This window comes from Canis lupus, chromosome 2 (assembly GCF_003254725.2).
Source record: "Canis lupus dingo isolate Sandy chromosome 2, ASM325472v2, whole genome shotgun sequence".
Classification (NCBI taxonomy): Eukaryota; Metazoa; Chordata; class Mammalia; order Carnivora; family Canidae; genus Canis; species Canis lupus.
Genome location: NC_064244.1, coordinates 82404166 through 82419495, shown reverse-complemented (window position 1 = coordinate 82419495; position 15330 = coordinate 82404166). Strand labels below are relative to the sequence as shown.

Sequence of the window (15330 nt, the reverse complement as noted above, 5' to 3'; positions counted from 1 at the left end):
CCCTAGTGCAGGGCTCGGCAGAGAGAGGACCTCAGTCCACTTGTTAAATCGAGGTGAAGGGCCCTGGCCGGCTCCGGGGGCAGGACGGGAAGGGGGTGCCGTGCAGGGGCTGGGGGAGGGGTGGCCTCCGCTTCCTGTGTTACCGGAGTGGGGGACAGAGGAGGAGACGGGGGCTGGGGGCTGACTGCGGAGAGCACTGAGGTGTTCTGGACAGACCAGCTTTTTTCTAGAATGTTCAGAAAGCCTTCTGAGAAGCCTCCCCCCCCCACCCCGAGGGGGAGCAGAGGATGTTCTGAGACCCTGCTCCACGGAGGGTCTCAGAGCAACAATCGGGAAGCACGAGGGAGGCAAAGATGTGGCCCCAGTGCCCCCGGGGGGGGGGGCCCGCCCCTGCCCCCCCCCGGCCACCCCCCCCCGCCCCTGCCCCCCCCCGGCCACCCCCCCCCCCCCCCCGCTCTGTGTGTCTGAAAGAGCTTTGGGTTTGGACTGATGGTGGGAGGCTCTTGTGGTGCCTGCACTTGGAGCAGCTCCTCAGCCGTAGACACACAGCCGGGGCGGCACCCGGTTTCCTGGGCTTCGGGGTCTAAAGAAGGCACTTGGGTCCTGCACTTCCCGAAAAGGCCTTTTAGGTCAGAGGGGTGTAGGGAGCAAGGGGTGGGGGCAAAAGAGGTCCAGAGGCCCACTGGAGGCCCAGAGGAGCCCGGAGTCCACGGCCCTGAGCACCAGGTCTGGGTGGGCACCTGGAACGGCCCCTTCAGGGTGAGACTGGGATGTGCTGCTCAAAGCCCAGGAGGTCCTAGGAAATGTGATGCTGGACTGACTCTGAAGGAGGAGGATCTCCTCTGAAGCTTACCTCCCGGGGTCACCTGTCCTCATCCCATCTGTACGTCCCACCCGACCAGCCCAGCCCCCGGGGTGTTTCTGTGAGTCCCAAACATTGAGATCCCGGTTTCCCCTCCGCTTTAGACTGAACTTCCTGACCGTCGGGGCCAAGCACTAGTCTCTGGAATGGTGGTTCTCAAAGTGTGGCCCAGGAACCCCCGGGGGATCCTGCAATCCCTTCAGAGGTCAGACCGTCTTCGTAATAACACTACGACCTATCTGCCTCTGCACTCCTCTCGCGCCCCACGCAGCTGAGTTTTCTGGAGGCCACGTGACATCACAACCGATTAAAATCACAAGCAGATATAAGCATCCAGTTGTCTGTAGTTCAGTCAGCCAATAAAGAACGTTGCAAAAATGCAGAACAAGGCCATTCTTCCTACTACTTTTTCTTTTTTTGGGGGGAAAATGCACCTTTTATAAAAATATATTTATGTTAACAAGGAAAGGAAGTGGATTTGTTACTGCTGTTTATAAATGAATAAATGTTTTAAGTGGAAACAAATATATGAATCTTGTAAAAATGTTTCCCTTTTAATTTCTCAAAGGGTGGCTAATAATAGATAAAACTCACATTAAAAAAAAGGGGGGGGGCATTGGGTTCCTGTAATTTTTAAGATTGTAAAGGACTCCTGAGACCTACAGGTTTCGGAACCGCGGCTCCATCCGCAGTGTAGGAAACCCCTGGCACACGGGCCGCCTCTGCTGGGTCTCACGCCCGTGGCAGACATGACTAATCGATCACACGCGTCCTTTCTCCCGCCCGCCACCTCCTCCCCACCCGGCTTCCCCAGCACAAGGCCTGACCCCAGCTTCCTCCCCCTACCCGTACCTTTTCAAGATAATGAGGGCGTGCATGGTCCACGGGAGGAGGAGCAGGGCTTGATTGAGCTGCACGGCTTCCACCGTCCTCCGCGCCACCGTCTCCGGCTTCAGCGGCGGGAAGAGGTTGGGGAACCTGACCCAGGGAGAAGCAAGATGCGTTTCTTCCGGAGAAGCAAGTGCTTGTGCCGACCCCTCCGTGGCCAAAGTTCCCGGGCATCCCTCTGGCTTCTGCCGTTTGGGAGGCTGGAGGCCCCTTTGGGACGGTCTGCCCGCCCCCACCGCTGCCCCAGAAGTGCTGGCACTTTCCTTCCCGGTGAGTCTTCCCTTGAGAACGGAGGTCTCGTGGCCCTCCCCCTGGGACCCAGTCTCCAAGATGCTTCCCACGGATCCTCTGAAGTGTCGCTCAGGTCCTGCTGCGGCCGGGCTCAGACGCGCCCTCCCCGGGCTCCCAGCCCTCTTGCTGGCCCTGCCTGCCCCCTGGCCCCCCGGCCTGGTCCCTCTGCTCCTGCAATCCTGGCCAACCTTTCTGTTCTTGCCACTTGAGCTCTTTGCTGGCTCAGGGCCTCTTACCAGCTGTCCCCCCAGGGACGGTTCCCGGCCCGTCCACTCGGGGTGGCCTCTGGTCCCCTAGTTCCCTCGACTCCACTGACCACATCTAGAATGGCCTTGCTGGCCTGCTTGGTCCCTCTTAGTGGCCTGTGTCCCCCATCAGACTGAGTTCTACAAGGGCACAGTCCGGTCAGTCTTGCTCCCTGTCTTATCCCCTGGGTGCAGGGTCTGGCACACAGTGGGTGCTCACTACACGCTTGCTGAACACATGGACGCCGAACACCCTGCTGTTCCCCAGTGTGTCCTGCTCGTCCTGTCTGGAGGCAGGGGTCTGCAGCCATGCCCTTCTGTGCCCAGCCGCCGCGGCCCCCCCTGCCTCACTGCCTCAGCCCTTCACCCATTGCGGCGCACTCTCCGCTCTCCGTGGGGGTGGGAAACGAACGATCAAATTGGCAAGCGACAGGGAGCGCACTCATGCCTGCTGGGAGGCGCCTGGCCTGAACCCCACGCAGGGATGAGGCTCCCTAAGGGCCAGGCCTCTGCTAAATGCAGCAGGAGCCATTTGCTCTGATTTACAGAGAAGGAAGCTGAGGCTTTGGGGACGTGGGGGGGCTCAAGCCAGGTCAGCCTGAGCCCCAGGTGAGGAAGCCGATCCTTTTTTTCTTCTTTTCTTTCCCCCTAAGAAATGGCAGTTGGTTAGACACGGCTCATCCACAGGTAACCAACCGTCACCCAGTACTTCCGACCTGCCAGGCAGGCTGGTTGATTCCCACCTTGGAGATCACCTAACCTGCGGGGCAGGGGGTACGGTACCGATCCCTTCCTAGAGATGAAACAAGGCACAGAAAAGCTAAGTACCTTGTGCAAGGTCACACAGAGCTGGGACTTGGGCCTGGGCTGTCTGGGCCCCACTCCGCACCCCTGCGGAGAAATGGCTTGGGGGAGCCTTGTGTTCCCTTAACGTGGTGAGAGGAGAGTGCCAGGAGGTGACACGGGCACGCCTGGAGGGTCTGTGTGCTGCAGCCCAGCTGAAGCCCCGAGTGCCCCTGCTGATCTTCCAACCAATGTGCATTTACTGGGCACCTCTTGTATGCCCAGATGAAAAGACGTGATGGGGGGGCAGTAGCTGTCATTAATCCAACCCCCCCTAAATACAGGATCTATGAGGATTTGCAGGTGAGTCAGGTGGAAATATGGATTTCCGGGGCACACGGAGGGTGTGATCTGCGAGGAAGACAAATCACATGTGTGTCCTCGGAGATGCTCGCTGAGGGTGAGGGCGGCCGGAGCGGCGGTTCTGAGCACCCGCGGGCCGGCCTTGCACTGGACACCCTCCCTGGGAGCCCCCGAGGGAAATACCATTTCCATTTTTAGTGATGAGCAAAGTACGGCTCAGAGAGGCGGCGGAACTGGCTCGAGGTTTTGTAAGTGTAGAGACACCGTGGTGTCACCAAACCACTCTCGGTGATAACCGTTCAGGGGACCGAGTGATCCCCACGTGGCTCACGCTCTGCGAGGGCCCTCCACCTGCTGACTCACTCAGTTCCCACCATGACCTTCCACGTGGTCCTCGGTTTTGGAGGAAGCCGGTGTGTCTAATTTGGAAGGCAAATCTATCATCACAGCTGCGTTGCCGAAAGCAAGGAAAGTAGCTGTTGGGTAGCCCGGCATTTCCTTCCACCTGTGACCTCATGCCCCTTCACAACCCCGCATCATCACAGCACCAACTATTGGGCACTTACTATATACACATACGGAGTTCCATGCCGGGTCCCATTTTATCCTTATCCCAGAACCCTAGGTGTGGACACCCACATCAACCCATTTTTTCCATTCTTTCCTTCCATCCGTCCTTCCTTCCTCCGTCCTTTCCCACCATCCCTTCCTCCCTGCCCAGCGTGAAGCCCAACGCTCCATCTCACAACCCTGACATCATGACTTGAGCCGAAATCAAGAGTCAGATGCTTCACCGAATGAGCCACCCAGGTGCCCCGCTCATCACCCCATTTTACAGATGAGCAAGGGAGGCCACAGTGGGAGCCCCTGGACCCAGGGTCACAGGGCGCATTACAGGTATAGGTGAGGTGGCTCCCCGGGTGGCTGGCTCCAAAGCACGAGCTGTACTCCATTGGTTCCCATTCCCTTTGACTTAACTGGCCTTGAGGAGAGGTGGTTGGGCTTCAGCATCTCTTTAAATTGAGCTCGAATTTGCATGCAACATAAGGGCATCCACCGTTAGCGCAGAGCACGATTACTTTTTGCCTATGTAACTGCCACTCAGATCGGGAAGACAGAACATTTTGAAAAGCCTAGAAAGTTCCCTGGTGCCTCCTCCCAAGCTCCGTCCCCATCCCTCCAGGGACGGTCAGTGTTCTGGTTCCTCCCACCGTGGCCTGGATCTGCTTGCACCCGTGAAGAATGCGCTCTGCTGCGCCTGGCTTCTCTGGCTCAGCAATACTTCGAGACTCGTCCGTGCTGTTTAGGTATCAGCACTCCATTCTCTTTAGATGGTTGGGGACTATCCCGCTGCACGCATGGAGCACTGCTGGCTCGTAAAGTCCCCTGACCCGAGGAGCAGGGCCCTAGAGCCCCACCGTACCCCCTGCCCTGCAGACGGAGGATCGGGCACGAGACCACAAAGCCAAAGATCAAGGGCTTCTGAGATATTGAACATTTCAGCACCCCCGGTGCACCCTCGGCGCCCCCGCCCCAATCTGCCGTGGGCCTGGGCTGCGGGGCGGTGAGTCCCGGCTCACTGACCTGACCCTCATGCCCTGGAACATCTCGGTGCTGGTGTGGAAGGGCAGCACGGTGGTGGCGCTGACTCCTGGGCAGTCCAGCAGCCCCAGGGTCAGGCTCTCCATGAAGGCGAAGGCCGAGGCTTTGGACGTGCAGTAGTCGATGGCACCGGGGATGGCAGAGAGCGCCAGCACGGAGTTGAGACACACGATGTGGCCGTTCTGCAGCTCCAGCATGCGGGGCAGGAAGGCCTTGGTGGTCTGGGGGCGGGCGGGAGGTCAGTGTGGGGCACCGCGGCCTCCGGCAGCCCCTCTAAGCTTCTGGGGAGGACAGGCCGCCCCGGGCACATGCACCCCTCCGGTGGCGGGCACTCCTAGGACGGGAGGGGGGCGCCGAGGGCGCTGACCTCCACATTTCTGTACGTCTGGATGTCTCCTGGGGCTGGCAGGTCGCCTCGTCCTCGGACATCCCCCTGAGCCTCTCCCCCCGCCCCCACGGCACCCAGGAGGGAAGGAACAGGTCACTGTCACCCCGGGGCTGCCCGGGGCCTGGGACAGGCCCTTACCCAGAACTGGCCCAGCGTGTTGATGTGCTGGGACTTGAGGAGGGCATCGTCGTCACTGTCCATCAGGCTCTTCCCGTGGACCACGGCCGCGTTGTTCACCAGGATGGTGATGTCGCCCACCTGTGGGCAAGGGCGCCGTGGGGCCGTGAGGGCAGCCGGCCCCGGTGGGAGGACCTGCCCCCGCAACGCTGGCTGTGCACCCCCGGGCAACCACATCATCTCCTGGAGCGTCAACCCGGACTTGTGGGAAGGGGGTGCCCGCCCTCCGGGCTGATCTGAGGCCCAGAGGACTTTACGGCGTAGAGCACGGTTATGACAAACGAGCTTATTGTTACACGAAAGCAGTTGACGTTCACATGGGCCAGATACCAAAACGGGGTGGGTTTTGCTCTCTGGCGGCTCACTGGTGCACGCAGTGCAAACAGGCGGCCGGAGTCACGACAAAGATCGGAGTCGGGACAAGGCAATGGGCCATCTGCCCCCAGGCTCTAAGACACACAAGGTCTCAGCTTCCCAAGGGGCCGACAGGTGATTCCTCCTGCTGTGCAATCCAGCCCCAGCCCCAATCCCTGCCGCAGGTAACACACTCGTGCCCACGCACCCTCACGCACACACAGCCTGGGCCACTCGCAGAGAGTCCCCAGGGACACCCCGGAAACAGCCATTCTGCCGGTGGCCACGCCCTGTGCCAGGCCGGGTGCGAACGGTCCCGGAGGCTGGCATTCTGTGCCCAGCGGAGCTCAGGGCCGGCCCTCACCTTCTCCCGGACGGCTTTGGCCGTCTGGTACACCTCCTCCCGGTTGCCCACGTCACAGATGAAGTAGTGGCACTCGGTGCCCATCTGCCGAATCTCCTCCGTCGTCTCCTTCAGGCATTTCTCAGTCCGGCCCCAGAGAACAATCTGGAAGGAGAGGAGGACAGCACCCAACAGGCGGTCATTAGTTTAGCCACCGTGATGCAGTGACTGGCATCAGAAATTCAGCAACTTGCCCAATCTGGTTCGACCCAAAGAGTATGCAAAGCACCTCAACAAGATGCTTTTCTAGACATGGGGCTTCTGAAGTGAACGCGCGGTTCCTGAGCCCACTTACGACCGACCGGTGGTTGTGCTTCCTGCAAGTCCTTCCGACACACTCGTCTCCGCGGGACGCCCCCTGCCAGCCCAGTTCCAGTTACCCTCCCAGCCAGGCGCAGCAGGACCCCCTCCGCACGGTTCTCCGGAACGTTCTCAGAACAAGCTGGCCTCTCTCGCATTAGATCCAGAGCCGGGTTTATGAGCAGCCGCCGCCAGAATGGACTGGAAGGTCCGGCCGTGAGGCCCACCGAGGCGAAGTGGAGCGCTCCACCGAGCTGTGGCTGCACTGGGGAGGGGGGCGTGAGCAGGGGCCCCAGCAGACGCCGCTGCCCCCACAGGAAACGAACGTGGGACCCAGTCCACGAGGAGGTGACCCTGGTGGGGCGATAGATGGATTCCTAACGGGGTGGGACACATTTATGAAGGGCTGGCCACAGACGGCTCAGAGGACAAGCCTGGCTAATTCTCGCCTTGGCCTAAGCGAGAACAGCCCACCCCCCCCACCCCCCCGGTAAAAGGGCTGGAAGAGGGGGAAACCAAGAAACCTGGCTGACACTCAGCTTCGTCAGCACAGAGGGACGGGGTGGGGGGCTGGAGGCAAAATAAAGGGAAGAGCGCGCCTGGGTGGCTCAGCCCGCCAAGCATCCAACTCTTGATTTTGGCTTAGGTGGCGAGATCGAGTCCGGGTCGGCCGTCTCAGTGCAGTCGACTCGTCCCTCCCCTTCCCCCTATGCCCCTCCTCTCCGTCTCTGTCTCTCTCTCTCTCTCTCTCAGAAATAAATAGAAAAAAAAATCTTTAAAAAAAAAAAAAAGAAAAGGAAAAAAGGAAGAGTTGAGGTTTTCCTGGGGATTAGTCCAGTGGGTTTCTATTTTTGTTTCTTCTTTCTTTCTGAAATTATCGACGAAATTCCTCCTTGAAAAATAAAACCCAATATGGGTCCCGGGGTGTGAAACAAGGGAAAGGAAGAAACTGCACGTCCAACTGCATATGTCCTTCCTCTGGTAACGAGAAGGGGAAGGCTGTGCTGGGCAGGCCAACATTTTCAAGCGGGGGTGACGGAGGTGGCTCAACCCAGCACCCAGAGCCCCGTGGATCTCTCCAGTCTGCTTTGCGACACGGCAGAGGGCAAAGTCACACACGCAAGTGGTTGGGGTGGGAACAGTTTATCAACTGTGTACCTAAAATCTCAGGACTTTTACTTAAGTGGAAAGGGCCCCCAAAGGGTGTAGCTGGCGGTCTCCACCACTAAGGAGCGGGTCGGGTCTCCCATGGCTTTACTTTTTTTTATTAGTGTTTTTTTTTTTTTTGAAACTTTTGAAATATTTTTAAAAAGAAAATAAGTATTTTTCTCGACCTCTGAAACATCCCTGGGAAAGCCCGGGTTTGGAGACCCCACCTAAGTCCAACCACTTTATTTCCTGTAACTGAATCTTAAAGTGCAGGATGGGTTTTACAAGGAAGGATTCCACCAGTGGCTCTCGGTGACCACAGAAGCCCACCACGTGCAGACGGACTCGACTCGACGGGCCCCGGGGGACGCCTTCCCGTCTGCTGAACTCAAGACAGACTTAGAACGTGTTCCTCCAGGAGGGCCAGGGAGACTCACTCAGGAAGAAGAAAACAAACATCTGTTGTAGGCAGGCAACTCGAGGTGAGCATCCTCCGCTCCACCAAGCCCAGCCTTGCCTTGTGGTCATTGTCACCAGGTTCCTCCCATCCTCCCTTGTTACCCCATCCGTCCGTCCATCCATCCATCCATCCATCCATCCTTTTATTCCTTCCTTTTCTTCCTTCCATTCACCTACCCAATCCTTTCATTCACCCATCCAATCCTTCCTTCCCTCTGTCCATCCATCCATCCATCTATTCATCCATCCATCCATCCTTTCTTCCATCTACCCACCCGACCCTCCCTCCCTCCCTTCCACCCACCTAATCCTTCCTTCTATCTGTCATTCATCCATCCATCCATCCATCCTTCCTTTCTTCTACTCACCCATCCAATCCTTCCTTCCATCTGTCCATCCATCCATCCATCCATCCATCCATCCATCCATCCTTTCTCCCATCCACCCACCCAATCCTTCTTTCCTTCCTTCCTTCCTTCCTTCCTTCCTTCCTTCCTTCCTTCCTTCCTTCCACATCTCCTTTCTTCCTCTACTCATGCCCCCACCTCTCCCTGGGCCCTAGGACAAGTTTGCTTTCTGCCCACTTCACGCCAACCCCACCGGCTGGGAGCCCCCTGGGGTCCTCAAGTCTGGCTTGTTGTTTCCATATTCCAGGGCCCAGGAGCGCATGTGCCATTTGCTGAGTGAACAAATGTTCAAGGCCACAGGTAGGCTGGGCTGGGAGGGGGTTTAAGGCTGAGACCATCCCATCTCCTTTGAGCCCTTTAGGGTCCCAGGACCTGCAATGCAGAGTCTGCTTGGACCAAGATTCATGAGATCCAGATTTCCCCAGAGCCTCAAAACCGTCCTGGGGTGGAGTTTTGAGGTGAAGAGTCAGGTCAGAGCTCGGACCCTGGAAGGGGGCAAGGGGTCAGTCTCAGAGAAAACGAGGTCCAGGCCTAGGCGTGCGAGCCTTGCTGGGTGGCCTGGGGCTGGTCCTCTGGGGACAGGAGGGAGAGAGAGAGCTGAGTGGAGGCCTAGTTGGAGCTGCTCCTGCCACGGCCCCTTCCTGGCTTCTCCTCATCCAGTCCCCTGCTCAGACCCCTCGGAGGACCCGGAGTTACTGGCCAGGACACTGGCAGGTGCAGCCCGGCAGGCCTGCCCATGTGGCCCCTGCCCACATCCCCCAGAGCCAGAATGAGGGGGCGGGGGGCGGGGTGGGCACGGGCCTGAGGAGCGCGGGTTGAGCGGCCCCGGAACCCGGTTGGCCTCCTTGGAACTACCTCTCAGGGCCGCCCGTGGGGGCGGGAGGGCCGCGGCCCTGGACCTGCTCTTAGGCCAGGCTCATAAGTAAGGGGCTTCCCACCCGTGGGCCACCCCCGCCGGCCCCAGCCCCCCAGCAGCCCCAGCGGAGGCCGTGAGCCACTTTTCCACCAAGCCTTTGCGGCTCACAGGTGCGAAGTGACGGCCCAGAGCCGCCCTCGGGGGCCACGGATGCAGGATCAGAACCCAGGGCCCCCGTCCCGCGGCAGGGGAGCCCCCGACCCCCAGGTGCAGTGGGCTGGGGTCCCGCACGAGAACCTGCCCCGACGGCCCCCATGTCCGCCTGGCGTGGGTGCCCAGCCGCCGTGCTGTCGCAGCCGTCTGTCTGTCTGTCTGTCTGCCCACAGGACCGCCCGGAGCACCTGCTGCGGGCCAGGCACCCTGCCCGGCGCTGAGGCCCAACACAGAACCAAACGGACGTGGTGCCTGCCCCGGGGAGCCCGTGTTCCAGTGAGGGGACAGTGACGGGTGAGAAAACCGTCAGACACACATTACGGCGAGTGGGATCAAGGGTGAGTGCGGGGACTTCATTTAAATTTGGGGTTTGGGCCAGCCCGGGTGGCCCAGCTGTTTAGTACCGCCTTTGGCCCAGGGCGTGATCCTGGAGACCCGGGTTCGAGTCCCACGTCGGGCTCCCTTCAGGGAACCTGTTTCTCCCTCTGTCTGTGTCTCTCGTGAATAAATACATAAAATCTTTAAAAAATAAATAAGTAAATTTGGGGATTGATGAGGAAGCCCTGTTGTGCCCACGGTACAGATGGCGAAACCGCGGCCCAGGGAGCCTAAGCTACTTCTCTGCGGTCACGCAGCCAACTGAGCTGGGATGCGGGCCGAGGTTTCCCAGCAGGAGAGAAGCCGCCGCCTCTATCACGGGGTGCTGCGGGGGGTGAGGCTCCAGAAGCCCCCACCCCCCCCGCGGTCAGCATGTGCCCCCTGCTGAGGCGAAGGCCTGGGACAGCGGGCATGGCCTCTGGACACCCCTCAGCTGCAGCTGTTAGAATGATGCGCGTTCACCACCCGGAAAGTACTGAGGGATCTAACGTCGTGGGAAGACTGCAGCCTTGTCCACATAGGACGAGGTCAACCCTAAAAACCGAACAGGTGTTTTTTATTTATTTATTTGTTTGTGAGAGAGAGTTGTGGGGGGGGGGGAGCAGACGCCCCGCTGAGCCGGGAGCAGATGCAGGACTCGATCCCAGGACCCCGGGATCATAACCTGAGCTGAAATCAAGAGCTGGACGTCAGGGGCCGCTGGGGGCTCAGTGGAAGAGCGTCGGCCTTTGGCCCAGGTTGGCTCCCCCGCCCCCCCGGCGCCCCCGCGCTGCCTCCTGGGAGCTCCCCTCCACCGCAACGGGGCTGCCCGTTTGGATCTCTCTCCCGGTGGTGTGTGAGTGAGTGCGGAGGCTCCCAGAGGCCGCACAGTCAGGGTTTACACGCTCGCATCACGCGCGCTGTCCTCACCAGCTGCCGTCTGCATCCTGCCTCTCGGGGGCAGGGAATCCATCTCACCCCTTCCGAGTCCCCTGTGACCCTACCTGGTGCCCGGCACGGGCCGGCTTTCTCTGTTGTCGATGCCAAGGCTACTGTGGGCTCCTGCTCGTCCTACAGAACCCCGCCTGAAGGGCCCCTCCGTTCTGCAACTCCCGGTGGCTCCTTCCATCGTCCCTCCCATGACCCACGAGAGCTAGCAGCCAGTGAGCACTCCCACGGGCTCGGTACCTCCGGGTCTTTTCCGTTCATCCTCACAGCTCCTAAGTGGTTAAGGTTACTCTGTCCGTTTTCCCGTGAGGCCCCGGCAGGTCAGAGGACTCGCCCGAGGTCCGTCTGCTTACAAGCTGCGGTGCAGGGGGACTGAGGACTCGCAGTGCCCACCGCCCATGCTGACCACCGCCTCCCCACAAGCTGGCAAGGCCCTCCGGGGAATCCTATCCCCTCTGTCCATCCTACAACCTTAGCACCAGGCGCGGGCCAGGCGCGGAGTAAAAGCCAGCTAACACTGTCACATGCCACTGGCCCCGGGAGGTCTCTAGAAAAATCTGCTGACCAGAGAACAGTGAGTGACTCTTCTCCACCCAGTCTTGCTTTCTCTGCCCAGAAGGGCTTTGCACGAACGCCTGGACTTGGCATTCGTTGCTGGAGCTCCGCTGCGGAGCACGGTCCCCCCCCAGTGACGTGAGCTGGGTGGTCTCTGGGTGGGTCCCGGGAGGAGCATCTGTTTATAATTGGCAGCCCCGGAAAGATCCGGGTCCCTGGGAACGTCTTTAGCAGAACGGTTCATGTCTCATGGGCTCCACGTCTTGGAGGGAAGTGGGGTTGGGTTGGCTCCTCAGAAGGAAGAAAATACCCACCAGAGACCCCAAACCACGGCAGGGTAGGGGCTGGGAGGGTCGCGATTTAGAGGCTGCAGAGCTTTCCTCCGCTCTTAGCACCTCCAGCGGGAAGACATCAATATGGATCCATCCCTGTGGCCAGACGAGAATGGGCAAGCAACAAAAAACTCAGTGTGGCCAGGAAGGGGTGGGTGAGTGCCGTGCAGGGGTGCGGGCAGGTAACACTGGGGCGCAGACACGTGCCCTCCGGTACAAGTCAAATTTTGACTTTTCCCCTCTTTCATAGCCCCGTCCATTTCCAAAAACAGATCCCCTTCCTTTTGAGTAGAGTGGCCTAGAGCACAGGCTCAGCAGCCAGACGGGCTCAGTTACACGGCCTGAGAAAACCCACGGGGCCTCCCTATCAATTCACGTTATTAATTTCAAAGGGTGGCTGGGAAGGTGCAGAAGGATATGGTAAATACGAGCTATTATTATTCCTATTAACCTAAGAACAGAAATAGGTCCCCCCCTTGCTCGGAGAAGATCCCACTATTCCCCCATAAAACTGGAGTCACTGGGGTGACAGATGCCTGGAGGACCCCAACTGGCCTTCGCTGCCTTGCTGCTAGACACAGCCTTAACTGGGGCAGAACCACAGGATCTTAGAGACCTTTCCGGTTTAGAAAGACCCTCCTTTGTCCACACCCCCGGCCCACAGAGGTGGGGACTCTGTCCAACCTCAGGGTGGGGTGCAGGGCGCCCTGTAGGAAGATTTCCCAGGAGAGGGTTTCATGCTGAGCTCTGGGGACCCCGGGGAATCTAGTGAGGGCCACGGAGGGGTGGGAGACTTGGTAGCCAGCGTCCCGGCCATCTGGAGCGGTGACATTAAAAAAAAAAAAAAAAAAGATTGGGGCATCTGAGTGGCTTAGCTGGTCAGGCATCTGCCTTAGGTTGAGAGGTGGTCCCAGGGTCCTGGGATCAAGCCCCGCATCAGGCTCCAGGTTTGCATCAGGCTCCAGACCCACATTAAAAAATAATAATAATAAATAAATAAAAAAAAAATATATATATATATATTCATTTATTTATTTTAGCAGCGGAGGGGGAGAGGGGGAGAGAGAAGCAGACTCCCTGCTGAGTGTGGAGCCCAACACGGGGCTGGATCCCCAGACCCTGAGATCAGGGCCTGAGCGGAAACCAAGAGTTGGGCACTTAACCAACTGAGCCACCCAGGTGCCACTTTTATTAGTCTTCTAGAAGGGCCGTTTCTACAAAGATTCTGTTGCCAAAAATAAAGTTTGGATGCTACGGCGCTGGATCCTTAGCCCTTTCTTCTCCAGGACAGAAGCTTTTTTTCCTGGGGATGGACCCCAACCGGCTGCCTCTAGTCTCGCCCTCGGGGAGCGCCAGCCTGTCGTCCCCACGCACGCAGCCAGCCTACCAGCGCTTCGTCCAAAGGCAACGCCTCCAAATCCAGGACAGCGATGGGATGCCGCCCCGAGACCCTTTGGACTTTGTAAGCTTTCCACCGGCCCCGGCAAAGGCACCGGGCCTCCCTGCTAGGGAGCTGGGCTGGAGGCGGCTTCCCCTTCCCGCTCCTGCCCCGCCGAGCTGCCCGCGTGACAGGCAGGACAGGCTGGCCAGGGCTGCATTCCCTGCCGGGGCCGCCGAGAAGGTTCTGGCTACCGCGGGCTTGCTGTGGGACCCCCGCTGCAGTCTCTCCCCTAGTCCCCTGACAGCGCTAGGAGGGAGGTACTGAGCCCGTTCTGTAAGTGAGAAAACCGAGGCACGGACACACCCGAAGGTACTCAGCCGGACTCCATCCTGCTGGCCGTGAGGCCCAGTCCTGTGCCCTTGGCCACCACACTTCCCCTGCGGGAGCAAAGTGACCCCATAAAGGGACATGAGCACTGAGCACACAGCAGCGACAAGGACTGGATGGCCAGCGTCTACCTCCCACGGGGCAGCACGTGGTCCCACCGACCAAGTATTTGCTGTGTGGGTGACAGTGACGCCATCAGCCCCCTGAGAGGAGACCAGGGCCTTAAGAGGCTGAGATGGGAGGGCAGGTGAGGACAGAAGCCACTGTCCCGAGCACAGGCCAGCACGGCGCCCAGGGCAGGTGGCGGGGGGAGAGGGTAGGCCGGGAGCATCTGTGGTCCTCCCGTGGACGAGGAGGAGGGGCGGACTGCGGCCCCGGCTAGTTCCCGGGGCGCTCACTGTGTGCCAGGCCCTGCTCTAGGTGCTTTAGGTGTAGTCCTCTCGGCGACCCTGCACGGGTGGACAGCTTGACTTGTGTCCCCCAAGAAGGTACGTCCAGTCCCGACCCCTGATCGCCACGAATGTGATCTTGTTTGGAAAAAGGGTCTTTGCAGATGCGATTAATTTACGGATCTTGAGAAGAGATCACCCTGGATTAGGGTGGACCCTAAAATCCAAAGACAGGTGTCCTTATAAGGGGCAGAAGAGGGACACACAGAGAAAAGAGGAGACTTCTTCCAGGGGGGCAGCCGCATACGTGGGGTCCCGTGGAGCCCCTGGGTGAGGGCAGCAGCACGGACGGGTCGAGGTAGAGTCCAACACCACCGCCCTTGACCACTGGGACCAAGAACGTGTTTGATCCATAGGTACTACGGGGCCCCTGGAGGCTTTTGGATTTGTTTTTTTTTAAGGTTTAGTTTTTTTAGAGCAGTTCTAGGTTCACAGCAAAGTTGAGCAGAAGGTACAGAGACTTCCCACGCGCCCCCCCGCACCCACTCCTGCACGGCCTCCCACTGCCAACATCCCAACATCCCCCAGCAGGGTGGCAGGTGCCCTTGCCACAGCTGGGGACGCCGCGCCGACGCATCCCTACCCCCCGGAGTCCACAGCTGACACCCGAGCTCACTCCCGGTGTAAATTCTGCGGGTCTGGACAAAGGTATGATGACATCTACCCACCACTGCACTACCACAGAGCTTCACTGCCCGAAAAGTCTCCTGTGCTGCACCTGTTCATCCTCCCCTCCTCCCAACCCCCCACAATGAATGACCCTTTAAAGAACTCCGTGGTTCGGCCTTTTCTAGAATGTCATGGAGTTGGAATCACCGTACACATGGCCTCTTCAGGCTGCCTCCATGTCTTTTCGTGGCTTCATAGCTCATTTCTTCTTCGTGCCGATTAATAGCCCATTGTTTGAATGATTCGGTTGATTTATCCATTCCCCTACGGGAGGGCCAGGGGGTGCAAGTTTTGGCAGTTAGGCATGAAGACGCCATAAACATCCCTGTGCACGCCCCTGCTCTTTTACTGTCCAGATCTCTCCCAGTCCCTGGGCCGCACATCTCCCTCCACGATGGAGGTCCTACGTCCCTGAGGATAGAGGGCACCCCCCACCCGCCCCCCACCACCTCATACTTCCATCTGCCAAGAGCCATGTCTCCGCAACTGTTCAGAATCCAAGTGTGACCACT

At 59.1% G+C, this 15330-nt stretch overlaps 1 protein-coding gene across 5 annotated transcripts in view; it reads right to left on the bottom strand.

Moving 5' to 3' along the window:
• DHRS3 (dehydrogenase/reductase 3) overlaps positions 1–15330 on the bottom strand; it is a 38548-nt gene that overhangs the window by 964 nt on the left and 22254 nt on the right. For all 5 annotated transcript variants that reach the window (XM_025446927.3, XM_025446928.3, XM_025446926.3 and 2 more), the window contains exons 2-5: positions 6318–6461; positions 5561–5680; positions 5017–5255; positions 1715–1840 (exon numbers count right to left, since the gene is read on the bottom strand). In XM_025446927.3, the coding sequence (XP_025302712.3) occupies positions 1715–1840; positions 5017–5255; positions 5561–5680; positions 6318–6461 (629 nt within the window). The remainder of the gene's footprint in view (positions 1–1714; positions 1841–5016; positions 5256–5560; positions 5681–6317; positions 6462–15330) is intronic.